The 19,958-nt window shown below is 36.0% G+C and overlaps 2 protein-coding genes across 5 annotated transcripts in view; one reads left to right on the top strand and one right to left on the bottom strand.

Moving 5' to 3' along the window:
* Positions 1 to 6,340: 6,340 nt before the first annotated feature.
* On the bottom strand, positions 6,341 to 11,778 carry snx12 (sorting nexin 12). Of its 4 annotated transcripts, none has more exons than XM_052104831.1 (6): positions 11,396 to 11,777; positions 10,835 to 10,930; positions 9,985 to 10,109; positions 9,640 to 9,730; positions 8,232 to 8,247; positions 6,341 to 7,935 (listed from the first exon to the last, which is right to left on the bottom strand). In XM_052104831.1, exons 1-5 carry the CDS (start codon positions 11,558 to 11,560, stop codon positions 8,242 to 8,244), a joined length of 483 nt encoding a protein of 160 aa, XP_051960791.1. In that variant the 5' UTR covers positions 11,561 to 11,777; the 3' UTR covers positions 6,341 to 7,935; positions 8,232 to 8,241. The 4 variants fall into 4 exon arrangements, with proteins under 4 accessions (XP_051960791.1, XP_051960790.1, XP_051960789.1 ...); XM_052104830.1 differs by having other exon boundaries at positions 6,341 to 7,300; XM_052104829.1 differs by having other exon boundaries at positions 8,237 to 8,247.
* A 2,252-nt stretch (positions 11,779 to 14,030) lies between these two features.
* LOC127628123 (actin filament-associated protein 1-like 1) overlaps positions 14,031 to 19,958 on the top strand; it is a 41,428-nt gene continuing 35,500 nt past the window's right edge. The window contains exon 1 of the mRNA XM_052104818.1: positions 14,031 to 14,134. Within this exon, the coding sequence (XP_051960778.1) occupies positions 14,113 to 14,134 (22 nt within the window). The 5' untranslated portion in view covers positions 14,031 to 14,112. The remainder of the gene's footprint in view (positions 14,135 to 19,958) is intronic.

The raw sequence follows: 19,958 nt of genomic DNA, 5'->3' as shown, positions 1-19,958 counted from the left end.
AAAAAGTAAAAAATAAATATAGAAAATAATAAAGGAATAAAGTCATTAAGTCAGGAATAAATGTAATCAAAAACGAATTATATTTGTTTTATCAAGACATTTATTCCTTTATTTATTTTTTATTATTACATTTATTTATTTATTTATTATTTTTGCAGGTTTGGGCCTCCATAGACAGCGGCCAGATTCTAGCAAGTCAGTTCACTGTCGGCCATCTTTGGAACTCTTTCCAGTCATGCCAGTTCAGCTCCAATCTACTTGAATGGGGAAAGACCAAAATCTCAAATACGGTTGGTCAAGATTACGATCGAAGAACATATTTCACATCAGCATTAAAATATGACACTACTGGAATCATAAATTGTGATTCTTTACCGCATATTACGCTAAAAAAAACCCCGCAATTTTCCCATCGTATATAGCTTATGCGCATGCGCGTTCCAAAGTTGATTGACAGGTGACGTCTATCTAAAATGTGATTGGCTCTTTTAACTGTAAGGCTGGGACTTCCTTTCTATATCCGTTGACTGTTGGGCGCTCCAATTTGTCCCATTCATTTAAACAGAAGTGGCCCATCTCTGCGAAATGCTCTCTGGATGAACGCATATGAACGCCACCACAAAGTTAGAAACTATCACGAGTTGGAAACTCTTTGTCAATTTAAGAATCACGGCAGAAGCTTTATTATTGGTAATAATTCAGTTTTACTTGAGTTCGTTGACTGTGCCGTTCAGTTTGTATGCATTTTTTGTACTGTTAAAGGAATAGTGCACCCAAAATTAATTATTTACTCACCCTAAAGCCATCCCAGATGTACGACTTTCTTCTGCAGAACACATTTTATTTAGAAGACTGTTTCAGCTCTGTATGTCAATAGAATGCAAGTGAATGGTTACCAAAATTTTGACGCACATAAAGGCAGCATAAAAGTAATCCATAACACTCCAGTGGTTAAATCCATGTCTTCTGAAGTGATATGATAGATGTGGGTGAGAAACAGATCAATATTTATATACATTTTTGCTATAAATAAAGGCCAAGTAGGGGGCATATGCATGAAGAATGTGAATCACCAAAAACACAAGAAGAAGAATGTAAAAGTGAAAGTTGAGATTGACTAGGCAGGGAGGAGAATTTATAGTAAAAACAGACTAAAATATTGATCTGTTTCTCACCCACACTTATCAAATTGCTTCTGAAAACATGGATTTAACCACTGGAGTCTTGTGGATCAATTTTATGCTGCCTTTCAGACCTTCAGATTTCTGGCCACCATTCACATTAATTGTATGGACCTACAGAGCTGAAATATTTTTCTAAAAATCTTCATTTGTGGTCTGCTGAATAAAAAAAGTCATACACATCTAGGATGGCATGAGTAAACGATTAGAGAATTGAAATTTTTGGGTGAACTATCCCTTTAACTGTACTACGTAACTTTGTTCTGTGGTTGAACTTAAAATTGCAAGCAATTTGCGGAAGAACACTTTATGTCAGTCTTGTTTCAGCACAAGCACTTTTGCATAGAGAACAGGGGGACTCAATCACTACTAGTATATTTGAATATCATTATTCAAGTGTTTTATGTACTATTAATGTTTGTATTGTACTACATTTATCAATTTAAGAAGTGAAACTGGTGAAATGTATTATTTTTATATTATAGTGTATAGCCTCAGTTGATAATGCAAGTGAACCGTAATACCACAATAGTATGTTTATACAATGCACACAATAACACTGTAAACTAAAAACATAAATTGAGAATTAAATAATGATGGAGATAAAATATACTTTATTAAACATGAAAATAATATGCTTATATATGCAATATAGCAATTACAGGAACTCAATTTCAGAATTTCGTGCCAAATCCATCTCGACAGCTCAAAATACAAATCATTTTGAAAGGCTTACTATAGTGAGTCAGCTGTTTAGAAGACTGATTCTTAATGTACTCAATCAATAATGTCATTTTGTGAATTTATAACCAAAAAGTTTTACGTAGTGCAGCTTTAATGAAGAATAATGATAAAAGTCACCAGAAAATAAGCCTCACTGAGCTGGTTAATGCTGCGACAAGTTTTTGCAACAAAACTATATTTCCCATCATTGCCACACAAGAATGATAAAATATAGATGAAGCATGAATTAAACACCTAATCCATGGCTTTGCACTTCATTTTGTTGCATTGGTGCTAAAAAATCTTCCTGCCTTCACATGTTTGTCAAATGAAGAGAAAGAAAAATTCAATTCCATAACGGGTCTGTTCTTTCCTAATTAAATCATTTGAACGCAGATCACATAGTATTTACTATTTCCGAACATCGTAAGAACCAACTTCCGAGGAGGACTTGAATCCATATATAATTTTTGGTAATGAAAACTAGGTTGTGAGGTCTGAATGTCCTAGACCACATTCATTCCAAAAGATGTCATTTCAATGTTTCGTCAGTTGAAAGATCAACACCAGTTATAACAACATTACAAGTCAATTAAAGCCTTTCCCTCAGTCAAAAGGACACTTTGTTTGAACTTGAGTACTCAGAAATTGAACTATTACCAACATAAACTTATGGAGTTGATCAGAGGGTTTTTTGTTATAGAGCCTTTGCTCATGTGATCCCATGGGGAAAAATGATATAATAACTACATGGATATTGTTACATATCAGTTTGCTTTCTCACACATAATCTTTGTTTGATTATGACAGAGGCCACTGTGTCTTGCATGTACAGTATATGGGTAAGGGAGGTTTGGGCAGCGATCCGAAAGAAAAGGGGCCTACCAATCGAGGAAGATTTAAGGTTTAACATTGAGCACTTTTAATACTGGCCGAGCCCAGCGGGTTTAGTATGATATCCAATTTAGCTTTGCTGTTAAATAAAATAAAAAGTGATATTGGATTTCTGTACCCTGTGGCCCTTTCTGAGGTGTAGTGTGAGGGAGGTACTGTCTGTGTTATAAAATAAATCTCCTCCCATTGGCCTGGATAAAGTTCATCCTCTCTTCTAAGCAGGGGGCCCATTACCCGCATGAAACATAGTCTTCATAATCTGAAAAGTTTCCAAGAAATTAATTAGGGGAAAAAAAGAACACTATTAGCAGTATGTGCTCATTCATCAAACTTTAGGCTATAAAGAGAGATGTTGGCAGAATCATCGTCGAGAGGGAACATTAGAAAATTGTCCTGGGCCCTTTCAATAGGGAGCCCCACGAAGGTCCTCTATGGCAGGGTTTTAGAGAAAACAGTATGTGTGTGCACTTACATTCTCAAATCATGATTTTTATTTGTATTCTTCAGACAGCCATAGTTTTTAACTGTAAGAAATAAAAACAAATCTTGATGATAATTATCTAATCTTTCTAATTAATAGGAATTGTAAGTCACTGTTCTGAGTAAAGCTGCTTTGACACAATAATTATAGTGAAAAGTGCTATACAAATACATTTCTTCAGGTTTATTCATCTCACATACTCTTGCAGTGTTTAGAAAAAAGACACTTGATACAAAGTAAATATATTCCACGTAATGTTTTAATTATTTCTTTAGACTTTAATACAATGAAAATAGAAACATTCTGTCTTTATAATATCATACATAGTATATCCCTCACAATTTGAAAGCCCTTGCTCTATGGTATAGTCTACACAGTGGGCCCAGGGCAGAGTGGGCCCCATCAAAATTGTGTCTGGGCCCCATGATTTTTAGTGATGGCCCTGGATGTAGGTCTACCATTAATTTAAAGATTATCAGGTGTTAATGCATGTAAAATGTCATCTTTGTTTGTTCTCATCCAGACAGAGAGTCTGGTGCATATCCTCATTTCTTGTTTAATCTTTTTCCATCCCATCAATTTGACTGAACATCAAGTCTCACATCATAAAAGAGCAGTTACCAGTGGAAACCAGGTCACAGCCTTGCATTCTGTGATCTCATCCACTGCAGTTTCAGAGTTAACAAAGCCCTTGTAATCTCACGTCTGTCCATATGACTGCTTCTTTTAGCACGTTTTTGTAGGCAGGGTTAAATTCCATGCATCAAAGAAAGCCTTGTTGTCTTTGACATTGGTGGATATGTTGTGTCAGTTTGTGTAGATGTCAAAAATATCCTGTTTAGCTTCCACATCACGGACTAATGAGTCGATCATGCATTATGCGCAAACTCAGTTCCAAACTACTGCTGCTATTGTTTAAATAGACACCTGAATGCGTAAAACTGAATGGAAAGTGTTAATGAACTTAATGAATACTTATTCTTATTCTTCCCTGCAATGTTAATGAGAATGGGTGAGGCAAGCCCTCTTTTTACACCTGAGATTGCTTTGGGTGGTCTCTGAACAGAATTATAGCCTACTTAATAAAGGATTTCTGATTGATATGAAAGGATAAAACCCTAATTCCTTAAATATTGAAGAATCTAGAAAAACATTATTATTTAAAATGCTAAATTATAAATTGTTGGAATAATGAAAAGGTTACAGTGAAAATAAAATCATCTGTGAGCTTGTTTGTCTATTTGACTCCGCTGATTACAATCAACAATTATAGTATCCAAGATCTAAATTAGGAACAAACTTAATCCTCCAAACACGCCTTATGCTGTCTGTTTATCCACATTCAAGTAGTGCGTCCACAGGTTAGTTTCAGGTAGAGTTTAAGCTACATGTTCACCAACACTTTCCCTCCCCTACTAGTAGCATAATCCAGTCAGATCAGAGGAACTCACATAAGAACAAGGGACAATATAAAATAAAATGTTCTTGAATAGAAAGGTCTTAAAATGAACATGCAAGTTTATGTTTAAAGAAAGGAAATGTTTACTTATGCAGTACATGCCCAATCCTTTCTGCCAAATAAATTTACTCAGCGCTGCCACACTCTGGTTGAATTCAAGAAAGCAAATTTTGATCTGCCTAGTGTTTAAGGAATGTTTGGTGTTCAATACAAGTTAAATGAAAAGTTCACCCAAAAATGAAAATTCTCTCATCATTTACTTACCCTCATGCCATCCCAGATGTGTATGACTTGCTTTCTTTTGCTGAACACAAAATAGGCCAGCTCTGTAGGTCCATAAAATGCAAGTAAATGATGATCAAGTCTTTGAAGCTCCAAAAAGCAGATAAAGGCGGCATAAAAGTAATCCATAAGACTCCAGTGGTTTAATAAATATCTTCTGAAACCATCCAGTTGGTTTTGGGTGAAACATTACCAAAATTTAACTCATTTTTCAATTACTTGACAGCAGTCTCTTTGGTGATCATGATTTCAAACTCCATTATACTTCCTGTTCATGCCTCAAGCACTAGGAAGTGTAATCAGCTTAAAATCATGATTGTGTCTGGAGACTGCAATGTCAAGATGTAAAGTGAAAAAGGAGTTATATTTTGGTCTGTTCTCAACCAAAACCAACTGGATTGCTTCAGAAGACATTGACTACCTTTACATGGACACCAGAAAGTGGCTTATTGCAAGAAAGAAGCTTTTCGGTTTATATACACTATATAAGCTGGATACTATTTAGTCTTGTATACATGTGGTTTGGTCAGTAATCAGCTTTCTGCACAGCAACATAATTTCCCCAAATCGCTTATGTAAATAAGTAACATAATATCCCAGGAAGACTTCATTATTTGTATTCCCCGTTGCTTCACTTATTTTCCATATATTCGAGTTGTTGCTGTGTTTGTTTCCTTCAAATTCTATAGCTACCTGCTGTGTAATTGCGCTGCAATAGTGGGGATTCCCTATTACATAAAACTCTGGGATTCCCCCAATGTACAAGCATATAGGTGAACGCCATTGATAATTTACATGGGTGTGTAAAATGTGTATAATTTATATTGTATGTGCTTTACCCACTGTTCTACTTATTGAAGGGGTCCATTATATGATATTTGTTATCCGGTCTGTTCACACACATGCACACTTTTCAAAAACCTGTTAGAATGCCACTTATGTGTTTACACAACCACATAAGCCACATTCTCTGGGAGAACCTGGATGTGTTAAACCGCTTTCTCTTAATAACAGCATAAGGAAATCTGTGTTCTTGTTTCAGAATGCTACTTACTGCATATTTTAGTATTTTAATGTTAAAATGTTTAATGTTGTAACAAAGATTTTTAAACAGAGGGGGACGAGTCAAGAATATTCTCAATGGTAATCAACATTATGCTACAAATAGTGTCAAACTACACTAATTTCATTGAACTCAGAACAATCTTTTAATAACGCAATATGAAACTGCGTTTGTTCACAAATTAGATTGTATTATAAACTATTCAAGAAGACAATGTAAGTCATATAGCATGAACAAAACACAATCAGAGAACACAGTACAGGAGACAGCGGAGGTTTATTAATGGGCAGAAATGACGGCTATCTGTTAAAAATCAAATAGAGCCATTTTATTTACACATACAGAAAGTATAATAAAAAGAGATAGAACATGACTATTTTTTTTCAAAAGAGGGCTTATATAAATGTAACAATGTGACACATTTTGTCATAATGAAATTCAGTTTTTCACAGTGATTGAATATGTACATTCCCAAAGCCTGACTTGTTACACTGACACTAAACAAAAGGAAAAACAATTTAAAATGGTTTCAAAAGCTTTGTAACACATATTTCATAATTTTAAAGAATACTAATGAAACATGGAATGTGATAAAGGAAGACATTGTCAATGGGCAACCCTTGTTTCAGTTCTGTCTGAAATGCTACATTTTTAGTTAGTATAATCTTGGAGCCGTACCGTATCACTATTCAACAAACGCACTAAAGATTTGAAGATGTTGAGGTCAATTGTCTTTGTAGATTGCAACTTTAATTCCAATTATAGTCTATAACTTCTCGTAGCATTTTCAGTATGAGGTCTATGTGTATACAGTTGAACTTATTAAGAATGCCCATTACAATGTGTAGTATGGAATACCATACTAACCTGACTGTCTTCTACTTATTTATTAATTAGGAAAATGGGTAGGTTGTTGAAGTTTAAGCCAGTACTTTCAACCAGATTTAAGCACAAATGGGAACATTTTTAATTTTTGTTTAAAGATCAGCACAAAGCATACTGTACTTCTTCCCAAAGCAACTGAGTGTGTGAGGTATAAATACAGCATACATATGAGTTTATCTTCAGGGTGAAATAAGTGTTATAGTCTAGCTCTATTTGAGAAAAAAATATATACAAGATATTATGGAGAGCAGCCATGATAAGCTCTGATTGATGTGCAGAAAAGAGCTGGTAGAGCAGAAAGGTCCTGGACAGGGAGGGGGGCTTACAGCAACCTTTGGATTACAGGCCAAGGAGCAAAACTATTAGAGATCTTACAATGGCAGAGCGTATTTCCTTTTAAAGGTGCACGCAGTAATTTTTCTAAATATGTCATATTGGACTTACAATGACACCTAGCGGCTTGGATGCTGCATCATACTAACACAACAGTTTTCAGTTACATATGCCACTGTAGAAATTCACTGCTCACAGTCAGCCATGATTCATTTAATCAATGAGTGAAAGTGTCCAATAACAGGGCGTTTACTGACATTAAACGAGTAGTATTTGGATGGTCATGTGATTCTAACTTGGCAGCCCCCATGAGGAATAAAGCAGCTTTTATAAGGTCACTGATGAGAGTCTTCATCTCATGTGATTGGTTGTGAATTTATACATGTTTCAAAATTATTTTTCATTTCATGTGGAGTAAAACTTTTTAAATCTGGAAAAAATTACTGAGTTCACCTTTAAGTATACCACATTTAATAATTCAACATTGTGTAAAACAATACTGCCTTGGTTTATTGTGATTTTAGCTCCTATTTTAACCAATTTATTTAGAACAAAAGAGAACAACTTGTTTGGACAATGATAACAACAAGTAACTTCATGTATTTGATATCACTTTTGCAGGCAGCCAACTTACCTAAAAAAAACAACAACAAAAAAAAACAGACTTAACACCACAAAGCATGCAATCATGACATAGAGCCAACAACAACTTTAGCAGATAGATGTTGACTGGTAAGGTCAATGACAAGCAGATGCAAAATAAAAATTAGCAAAGCAACAGAATTGAATAACATTAAAGAGAGTTGCAAGTATGACCATTAGATTACATTTCCCCATAACACTGCTTTGAATTGTTAAAATTCATGCAAATAGTGTTTTCCCCACATCAGTTAACAACATTTGTGATATTGAGAGTAAATAAAAACAAACCTTACTTCACTCACACCTAAAATGGAAGAGAGAATAAACACAATAAGTATTTATTTCTGATATTATAGAATCTCCAGCCAGTGCTCTCTATTATGCTTTACGTTATTTACAGACAAACATCACAGGCACAAATCGATGAACACAGGAGGTAACATAATATAGTCATTCAGAGGAAAATGACTGAACTTTGGCAGAACGACTTTTACACAGTTGGCGCATATTTTGTCCTTTTCGGAAGAGTCTTTGGATATTACACACATCCTAGAGTTTAAGCTCGACACAAAATACAGGTCTTGCGCACATATTTTATACCAAAATAGGAACATTTGATAATAAATTACTTTATAATCAATTTGGGGGTAACAATCGAGAATATTACAATACTTCCAAATAGTAGTTCAATATACAGACCTTTGAACATTAGTAAATGCCATGCAAGCTAGACAAGTATTATTGGTGGAATGTGTAATCTGTATACTTAGCAGGTCTGATAGTTTTTGATACAATAATCTTTGAACAATATAATTATTTATTTTGTATTAACATTCACACAACCAAGTCTTGTCACATAAAATTGGATTAAAAGGCTCAAATCTATTCCTAATCCAATGTGTCTGATAAAACGAAGTGCATTCACTGTGTGGAACTTTAAGAGTTAATCAGATTGAAATGCTGTCAACATCACATTATTATGAGATGGTTCTTTTCATTGCATTGGACAGTTAAGGGAGCAAGGAGCAACATTCTCAAGTTCCATTTGTCAATTTTAACACAGGCTAGTATATTAATGTCCTGTGCATTCATCATTCAATAACATACCGCTGTTTTACCTTTTTGTATCAACATATATTAATGACTTTAAAATACAAGTTTGAAACACCACAGATTTTTTTTTGAGCTTATGCCTTTGACAAACAAGCTTGACCACTCATTAACATTAATTTCCTAATCAGCTGCAAATATCCTTATGTATTGCTCCCTTAATATTGTGTTAACTCAATGATTGATCGTTTGTGCCATTTGGAATTAAATAAAATACCCTTTCGCGCTTGGACTCGGAAAAGCACTTGTTCTCTAACAGTTGCCAGAGAGGACAAAGATATGAGCCAACCTCTTCACTTTACAGTGCTATAGCTTCATGTGTAGGTATATAATAAATACACATACACTAACAATTACATTGTATAGATATAAATAAATACAATGTGTGTGCAAAGAGAAACTCAGTCAGACACCTGTACAAAACATGATCTGTCATATAAAATCATGTCCTGCATGGTTCATTATACATCTAGATTTACTTGGTGTAAAAATTAATTTTACTCAGCAATGTTAGCAGATGAACGGAATAGAAATCATACTGAAGACCCCCCCCCGCCTCCCAGTTCAGAAAGCCCTACTGCCGTACTTTTCCGGGAATGTAGTTCCGGTCAATACTTTCATCCTGCAAGAACATGTGAAGACAGCGTTCGTTCTGGGCCAAAGGATGACCTGCAATTCTGAACAGGAATAGGAGCAAAACAGTTATGCGAACAATACATAAAATGAGGTTGCAGTTAAGTCAAACAAATGCATAATTATAAATATATATTGTGATCAAATTTGAAAAGCTACCATTTCAGGTCCTCCCAGATTATAAACTTGCTTTATTAGTAATCTCTTACATTATGCTTGATTGCTTCTCTTGAACTTCATCTAACATTCTGCAGTGGAGTGGATAACGACAACACAGTGTATCATTTCGTTGGCTAACCTGTTGATAAATTGTTCAAGGCCAGCTCGCCTCTCCTCAATGAAGGACTCTTCAAAAATACCCTCATCTCCACGGAAGGGGAGCTGTCTCTTCAATGCCTTACCAGGCAAAGGAGGCACAACAATCTAGGAAACATTTTCATACATTTTAGACACAATTCAAACATGAACAGGACAGAATCTAAAGCTACACAAAAAAAGGCTTTTTAAAGTTGAATACTTTAAAGTGCATGCAATAAACAATTGCTGTTTTTTTTTCATTAAATTTACAATTATTTAATGGTCTACATTTTTCTTTTAAATTCTGGTTTCTTTCTTAGAATATCTCAGCTCTTTAGGTTCATTCAATGCAAGTGAATGGTGTCCAGAACTTTGTAGATAAAAAAAGCACATAAAGGCAGCATAAAAGTTATCCATATGACTCTAGTGGTAAAAGTCTTCAGAAGCGATATTATAGGTGTGGGTGTGAAACAGATCAATATTTAAGTCTACCCAGTAGATGGCGATGTGCAAAAAGAAAAAATGTGAAAGTGGAGATTTACAGTAAAAAGGGACTAAAATATTGATCGGTTTCTCACCCAGTCTTAACATATCACTTCAGAAAACATAAATGTAAACACTGGAGTCGTTTGGGTTACTTTTATGCTGCCTTTATGTGCTTTCTGGATGTTCAAAGTTCTTGTCACCATTCACTTGTATTGTATGGACCTACAGAGCTGAGATATTCTTCTAAAAAAATCTTCGTTTGTGTTCTGCAAAAGAAAGTCAGTCATTCACATCTGGGATGGCATGAGGATGAGTAAATAATGAGATTTTTCTCAATTCATTTTAAGGGTTCCAAGATTTCGTACCTTGCTGTCTCGTTCCAGTTCATTCTTCAGCCACTCGAAGTCACTGTATCTTCGTCTTACACAAGAATCTTTCATTTTAAAAATGGGAAGATTTGTCTAGATTTCAATAGGGAAAGCAGAACAAGTCGTATTAATAGTTGAAATGTAACTATCACAAAACTAAATTTCTCGAATATTCAAGCACAAGACATTAGAAATTTGAAACAAGTGTGCATTTATAGCGATAAAGCATTTAAAATGACAGTTAATTATAATGCTTTAGATGCAAAATAACCAAGTCGCAGGACGTTGTTTATGGTTGACAGTACCAGCTACATTAGCTCGGAATCCGTCGATCTACTTGGATCAATCTTGTTTACACAGAAAACTGAATTAAAACAAACAAACCCTGCGGTTCACACAATAGCACCCCATTTGTAAATGCTTTGAGGGTGTTTATTTTCTCAAGACTCTTTTACGTTGGTTGAGGCGTTGGTTAGCACGTTAGCGCTCAAGCTAACTAGGCCGAACCGAGCCGGAGCCTCTCACACACAAACACGTCCATTCACTGAGCCAGCATACCCTCATCCGGACTTCATAAGTGGTGAACCGATTGCGGCCGACGCCTATAGTCTGAGGGTCGTACACGTCGATTTCCAGAAAGTTGCTGGGGGGTCCATAAGCGTCCGTCAGGTCCTGCGGTTTGGAGTTTAACCGGCGAGTATCGGCCACTGTGGCTTCGGACATTTTTGATGACTTCTTTCAGACTAACTACGTCGAGGTGTAGTCTAGGACACGTACGTTGGTTTTGATTAAGACATTAAATCGATGGAGATTAAAATGGGCTAGGTACTTTTGCGAATGTAAAATTCGTATGTGCCCAGTTCAGCAAAACCACAGGAAGTCCGAGATGCGATGTTTAGCAGTCAACGTAATTCAGGCGACACACACGTCTTGCTCATTTAGCCAATATAATCTTTTTTTTTGCAATGACTGACAGGCAATGGACCTATAAGGTATGAGAAGGCTGCCAAGAGGGTAGGATCTTCAAGTTTTCATAAAATATCATAACTGGAGAAGAAAATGTGAATGTGTAGAAACGTAAAATAATAATAATAATAATAATAATAATAATAACAATACATTAATTCTAAAAAAATTGTATCGATGAATTGAATTATGTGTTATATATATAACACATAATTCAATTCATCAATACAATTTTTTTGTATATATATATATTTATTTTACCACTGTAACAGATGTGAGAGCATGCATTCATCATTCAATAACATACCGCTGTTTTACCTTTTTGTATCAATTCTAATGTGTAGAAACATTTGTTTAATTGAAATGTTAGAAGTATAATATTGATATCCTTTTAAATCTAAATTCATATAGGCTATTTCCCTTTCTATTCTTATTTTAGATTATGGCCACTTACAAAATAAATGAAAGCTAATATCATCATTTAATAAAAAGATTTACTATTTAAATCAGATTTGATTAACTCCTGATATGTGCTGCATTGTCCTTTTCTGATAGATACAGGATATTTTATTAAGATACATTTTAAAAAGATTGTTACTGCACTGATACTGTCATCCTTTTGCCTCTGGAGGGTGCTAAATAGTGCTGTAACCCTGAAACATTCATAATCTGAACATATCGTGTTTTAATGTTTTTTATTTTTTTTGAGCGATCAGAGTTGATTCATGACCAAAAAACACCCAAAATTGAAAATTATTTGTGCATGACTCTAAAATGTTACCATTAATAAAAGACCATTTTGTTCAAGCAAGCCTTTGTATTTTGATGGGGTACTAAAGGAATATTCTGGGTTCAATACAATTTAAGTTCAATCGACAGCCTTTGTGGCATAATGTTGATTACCACATCTTTTTGTGGTAATTATTGAGTCTGGTTTCTGTGTCATGTCAAAATAAGTGTTAAAAAATACACAAAAATGAAACTGCCGAACACTTGAATGTGGGTGAAATACTTGAATGATAATTCCGATACCATGTATGGCAGCATTACTCCACCATTGGAGCAGATTACTATCACACTACTGCTGCAGGTAATCACACATTCTCTCTCTCTCTCTCTCTCTCGCTCTCTCTCTCTCTCTCTCTCTCTCTCTCTCTCTCTCTCTCTCTCTCACTCTCTCTCTGGTACACACATGTACTTTTGTATCCAATAACTTGTTAGAAACGGCCCAAGCCTTTTCTTCATATCGCGGCAGTATTTTGTGGTCCGTTCTACATAACGCGGCAGATCATTTTTGCTTATCACTGCCCATTTGGCACATTTTGCAGCCGATCCACCAGCCCGCTTGTTTCTCCTGCTGGCCAGTCCGCCCTGGATCGGCCACAAAGTGCGTCGGCCCACCAGGAAAATGCCCGTTATGACAGATTGCCAGTCCAGCCCTGGTGACCAGTGAGTACACATGCCTACCATGCATCACCATAAACATCTCTAATTCAGAAGTTACACATGTTTGTGTTGTTTTATGCTCTGATTTGGTCACAATATTACAAAACATCTGTGATGACCCCGTCTGTATGAATCTAAGAGCTGCTTTTAAGAATACACAGAAATCAACTAAGGCATATTAGTGAATAAGACTAATCAAATCTGATAATCACATTATAGTCATTTTTTATTAATCACAATGTGTTATAATTATGACATACCTTTATACAGTCTGGTTGTTATGAATAACCTTGAAATAGTCCTATGTGCAATACGAATGTTAGCCAGTTTAATTGTATCCGACTTGATTGTGTTATAAATATAATCGACATGTGTACAGATAACTGAAATGTCTGAATAAATGAGCAAAGACCCCAAGTGTTTTTATTTGTGTTTTCTCACTTTATTGCTGCTTGTCTATGGCGAAATGAAGCCATGTCACTTAAAAGATAAAACTTTATTTAAAGAAATTACATTTTGGTTCTGGTAGTTATACAGCTGTATCACCTTTTCAAACATACAGTGACATCACATGAAACAGGGGAGAGATCAGGAATTGTTGTGTTCTTGAAGTAAAAAGAACGCTTTTTAAAGATCTTTTTCTTTTTCTTTGGTATTTAATATTTAATGCATTACAGTGTTAAAAAGACAGGTTTGGATGACAACAGTTAAGAAACCGGCTGACTTCACGCTGTAGTCATGACCTGTCGAGCGCTAGGACCCGGATGTGTTGTGATTTGGAGTTTGGGTCTGCACGCGCCCCTGTCAAAAGTGTAGTGTTGGACACACGCGCGGTGAATACACAAGAAATTATTCTGTTCTTCATGGACATCACCGATTCCACTTGTAAGTTTGACATTTTATTAATTCGATAATAGTTAGTCTTTGAAATAAGTTATAAAGCATTTGTAACATTATGAAGGTAAATCCACCGCACATTCTCAGTGATGGAAGGTGAATTTTATGTTATTTTTATATTAGTCGTTATTCAAGATGAAAGCAATCTCATCAACCCTCTTGCAGAGTTGGTTATGCAATATGACCAACTCTTATTGGGTTATTAAGAGCGTGCCATCACTGTATCTGGTCAAACTATTGCTGTATATATATTTTAGTTTGTTAAAAAAATTTTGTTTCATACTTTTGTTTCCTTCTTATTTTTAAAATGATTGTTTATTAGAGATGTGGATGGAAATCCAAAGTTGAGTCTGTGATAGTAAATTCCAGTGCCATTTCTGACCTTTTCTATTAATATCACAACACATTAACTTATTCTTGAAGCATGCTTGCAAACTTGTGTGTTATTGCTATGGTTTTCCATGTTGCACCCTGCATGTAAAAATATCTCGCACTCTGTTTTCTTCATGTTCCTAACTTTCCATTGAACACAGCTATCAGCTCCTTCATCCTGCTGTGCTGATCTGGTTGAAGGCCAGTTCAGCATGATGGCTATTCATGAGTTGAAAGAAGACTTCCTCGCCTCTCATACAGGAAATTCGCTTGAGAATGTGTTCAACTCTGAGTTTGTTTGCATGGATGCCAGGAAAAAAACAGCCCATCAGCTACTTGTTACTGTTTTTAGCTGATTTGGAAATGCCCTTTTAAGTGTGTGCTAGTTTCTTGTGAGGAGAGTTGGTGAGTTTTGACTAGTGATCCACCGATATGTTTTTTTTAAAGGCCGATGCTGACATCCAGAAAGCAGGGTGGCCGTCCGATAGGCAGATACAATGCCGATACTTCACACAATTTAATATAGTAAATAACATAAACATAAAATTGCTAAAAAATATAGAAAAAATATTAAACTATTATTTAGCACTATATTTACTCAATTTCACACTAAACCTAAACTTTGTAAAAAATAATCTTAAAAATAGTATTTTATTTTAAATGGTAGATAGTAGTTTTTTCTGATATCTGTTTAGTCATCACATTTTAGTAATTTATTTGCACATTAACTAATTGTTCATATATATGGAAGAAGGAAATAACAGTACACACTGTATGGATGGCATGTCCACGTGAGCAATCGCATAAAAAATAAAAATACAGAATCAAACCAATTGTACATACAGTGCATAATGAATATGACATTTACTCAGCACACGTGAAGTCCTTTTACTCTGAAGATGCAAGCCAGTACACAGTTGCTTTACTTGCAAGCAGGCTATTCTCAGCGCACTCAAGAAACAAATCAGCCAAACGGGAAAATATATCAGCCGATTTATATCAGTTGACCACTCGTTTTGACATGTAGGTGAAACCTGTACCTTTGAATTTGATGAGAACAAGTTTTGGATTTAAAGCTCTGTTGCAGGGTCTATTTTGCAAGTGTTGCTTAAGATTATTCCATTTCCATGACAGTAATGGTTTGTTTTCCGAATCCCTGTTGAACACATTTGTTCTTCAGATATAATGGACAAATATTTTTTATCTTATTATTTCATAACTGTTATTAATACAGACTAACGGTAGTGAGAATTAGGACCAATGGGCATGATAGTGTTTAAAGTGGGCATGATATTTTCAAAAATGAAAATTCTCTCATTATTTACTCACCTTCATGCCATCCCAGATGTGTATGACTTTCTTTCTTCTGCTGAACACAAACAAAGATTTTTAGAATATTTTTAGAATATATATGTTGGTCCGTACAATGCAAGTGAATGGTGACCAGAACTTCAAAAAGGAGATTAAGTCAGTATGAAAGTAATTCACGAGACTCCAGTAGTTTAATTCATGTCTTCCAAAGCAATCCAGTCGATTTTGAGTGAAAACAGATCTAAACAGACATAACTCTGTAAATATTGCCATTTCAGTCTCTAGGCATGATCATGATTTCAAGCTCTCTCACACTTCCTAGTGCTTGACAATGTGCAAAGCACTAGATGATGCTATAGGAAGTGTAATCAAGCATGAAATCATGATCACCAAGTAGACTTAAGACAAGAGTTATATTTTGGTCTGTTCTCACCCAAAATCAACTGGATGGCTACAGAATAGGGTTGAGGTATTCATGTTCAAACCGGTATTACAAATGAAGACATAAAAACAATTATTAATTTAAAAATAATAATTATAATGATGCTAATAATCAAGGTTCGGGGTGAACATGTTTTTGTATTATGTTATGATTTAATCACAGATGTATAGGTTGCAGAGTTGCGTTCACAATGAACTGCTCTTTGGAAATAAGCGATCTGAACTCAAAGCATCACCCGAGCTGAGATGTCTGAGTTAATTTGCAGCACTCATAGACGATACTATGTCTGTGTGCTGTGGGGCAAATAGTTTATAATATTAATTTGATAATAATAATAATAATTTAATACATTAATGGGAAAAGGAGCCAAATATCGTCTTAACATTGTCAAAGGCATCAGCTATTTGTGATCACTCTGACCATCATCGATCCCCAAGATCATCGTATATCAGCACAACCCAACTTCGGAAGACATAGATTAAACCACTATGTGCTTATGGATTACTTTTATGATGCCTTTATCTGCTATTTGGAGCTTCAGATATCTGGTTACCATTTACTTGCATTGTATTGACCTACAGAGCTGAAATATTCTTCTAAAAGTTTTCATTTGGGTTCTGCAGTTTAATAAAGCCATACACATCTGGGATTGCAGGAGGGTGAGCAAATGATGATCCAGTCTGATTGAAAGTGTGAATAAATTCATACTTACAAAAATCGGACTTGTAGGATTTCATTCACACTAAAGCAAGTTATTGACAAATTATTGACTGAATCGACTGAAATCAAACTTTTAAAGTATATGTAAATGCACTATCAGTGCTAAACCTTTGAGACTTATTTATCACCCCCTTCCCTCCTTCATTCAAACTTTGAAGGATGGGGTGGGGTAAGGGTCTGGTGAGAGAATTGACCTGATTCCTCTCCAACATTTCCTTGTGCACATGGTTTATATCTATAAATACCCATGGCCAAAGAGATAAAGGATTCTTTCTTCTGCATCTTATGCGCCTGATGGGTCCGCACAGGCCTGACCCTGTTCCTCACTCCAGCATTCCACGGACTGACTGCACAGGAACGGCAACCGTCAAGGGCAGCTCTTGTCTACAGAGAAATCACACAGGGTTATTACGATACGGAGTGGCCGGAAAGGTCTTTGTGTGTGACTCCGTGGGCCCTTACACTCTAATGTTTCTAAAGAGTGGAAATCAAAGCCTGTCATCACAGTGGTTTGCTGTGATTGACCAATGTATTAACCTCCTAAATAAAGTATGTCATCTGTTGAGTGGGGGAAAGCTGGAAAAAGCTTTTCTTCATCAACCTTTTTCAATCCCATGCAAAGTAGGGGCAAATGTATGGGGAGGAGCAGTAATTATACTTGAAAGGTAAGAATTTCAATGATTTAAGGACAGATTTAGCCGAGGCCTCAACTATCTATATGGGCTGGGACTTAAAAAGAAAACGTGAGATACTCAAAACAAACCTGGACTTGATAAAGTATGCTTGAATCATCTGTTTGGAGGGATGGTTTTATTGCTGGTTCATTTCCAACTTCCTGACCAATCTCCCACCTGCTAGAAGCTCAAATTTAAACAATTAATTAAGCCTCTGATGAGAAATAAAGTGATGATAATAATGATGTTATATCTCTCTAAAGAGAGATCATCTGAATTGGCTAATTCAGTACAATTTGTTAGCTTAATTGCATTCTTAGTAATGATGGGGTTACATGAACTATGTTTCTGTTGTTTTTTACTCTCAAGATTTGTGGTTACTATACAAATCACTGAAAGATAAAGTACCAACATATGTGTTTGCTAACTTTCTTTTCATCCAAACTAACTATTGGACACTAAATTGCTTGGACAGTTCTCCAGTAGCAATCTAGGTTTAAGTAAGTTGTTCAGGAGAACAATAGTGACAGAGCAGGATTGTGATTTAGTAACACTCCAGTTCGGATTCTGTTACATGCAACTAAATCTGCAACCCAAAGGTTACCAGGCCAGATCCTTAACCATTAAAGCTGCGAAAGAAATCACCATTTTCCTGTTGCACACAGATTTTAAAGGTGTGTGTGACAAAACCCCCAGATCATAGCCAAACCAGTGCTCGCTACAGTCGGAGATGCTCGTTAAGGATGAGCAATTCAGCAATGTGATCTGAGCCGGTCTTGAGCAGTCACAGACACTGCAATATTTTCAAGCATGCTTGATATTATCGCCACATAATCTTGTAGTATGATCGATGCAACAACAACAACAGAGAACTGCTCCAGCCAATCACATCTTATCATGCATCTTTATGTACAGGAATGGAAAGCAACAATTTGATCAATTGTGTTTTATTGTAAAAAACTGAACATAATTTCTAACAAATAAATAAATGGCCTGAGCACTATACTTGAATATACTTGTTTTTTCCAAAACAGACACAGACAGCCTGCACTCATCTTGTCTTTTTCGTCTTCTCTTTTGCATTTCAGACAAAATCAGTACACATAGACAACTTTTGGACAGTGAGCTGATCATAAACCTCTGGAAAAATCCTGTGATCACACATTTCTCACACGAAATAATCAGAGAAAATGTTTTTTCCGCTGTTGGCCAGGGATGACTCTTGGCCAAAGATCTTGTAATTTGTGCACCTTTTCTGTGATCAGCTGTGTAGTATGTGCACTGCTACGTCAAGAAGATGACAGATGACAAGAATCCTTGTGTGTGCAGCCGTGGCCAAATGTAATGTCAGTGACGTAAATACTGGAAAACAATGATAAGCATTTCATGAGTTTTAAAGATTTTATAGGCAAAAACAATCAATATATGGAAAGAGTCAATATTTACAGTGTTGACCCTTGTTCTTCATAACCTCTGCAATTCGCTCTGGCATGCTGGATATCAGTTTCTGGGCCAAATCCTGCTGATGGCGATCCATTCTTTATCAGTCTTCCCTTGTGACATGGTGCTCCATCATGCTGGAAAATGCACGGATCATCACCAAATTGCTCCTGGATCGTTGGGAGAAGTTGCTCTTTTGGGAGGTTTTGATACCATTCTTCATTCATGGCAGTGTTTTTGGGCAGAATTGTGAGAGAGCCCACTCCCTTGGATGAAAAGCAACCCCACACATGGATGGTCTCAGGATCCTTCACTGTTGGCACGACACAGGACTCATTGTAGCGTTCAACTTTTCTTCTCCGGACTATCGATTTTCCAGATATCCCAAACAGTCGGAAGGGGGCTTCATCAGAGAAAATAACTTTGCACCAGTCTTCTGCTGTCCAATCCTTGTAATTCCTGCAGAATTTCAGTCTGTCCTTGATGTTTTTCTTGGAGAGAAGTGGCTTCTTTGCTGCCTTTCTTGACACCAGGCCATTGTACAAAAGTATTCGCCTCACTGTGTGTGCAGATGCACTCACACCAAACTGCTACCAATATTGAGCAAGCTCTGCACTGGTGGTGACACGATTTTGTAGCTGACTCCTCAGGAGGAGATGGTCCTGGTGCTTGCTGGACACTCTGGGATGACCTGAAGCCTTCTTCACTGCAGTTGAACCTCTCTGCTTGAAGTTCTTGATGATCTGGTAAATGGTTCTTTCAGGTGCAAAATTCTTTGCAGCAATTTCCTTGCACGTGAGGCCATTTTGATGCAAAGCATCAAAGAACACGAACACAATGATTGGAAGCACTT

Source organism: Xyrauchen texanus, chromosome 34 (genome assembly GCF_025860055.1).
Source record: "Xyrauchen texanus isolate HMW12.3.18 chromosome 34, RBS_HiC_50CHRs, whole genome shotgun sequence".
Classification (NCBI taxonomy): Eukaryota; Metazoa; Chordata; class Actinopteri; order Cypriniformes; family Catostomidae; genus Xyrauchen; species Xyrauchen texanus.
Note: the sequence above shows the minus strand (reverse complement) of the source record. Positions and strands in the feature narration are given on the sequence as shown.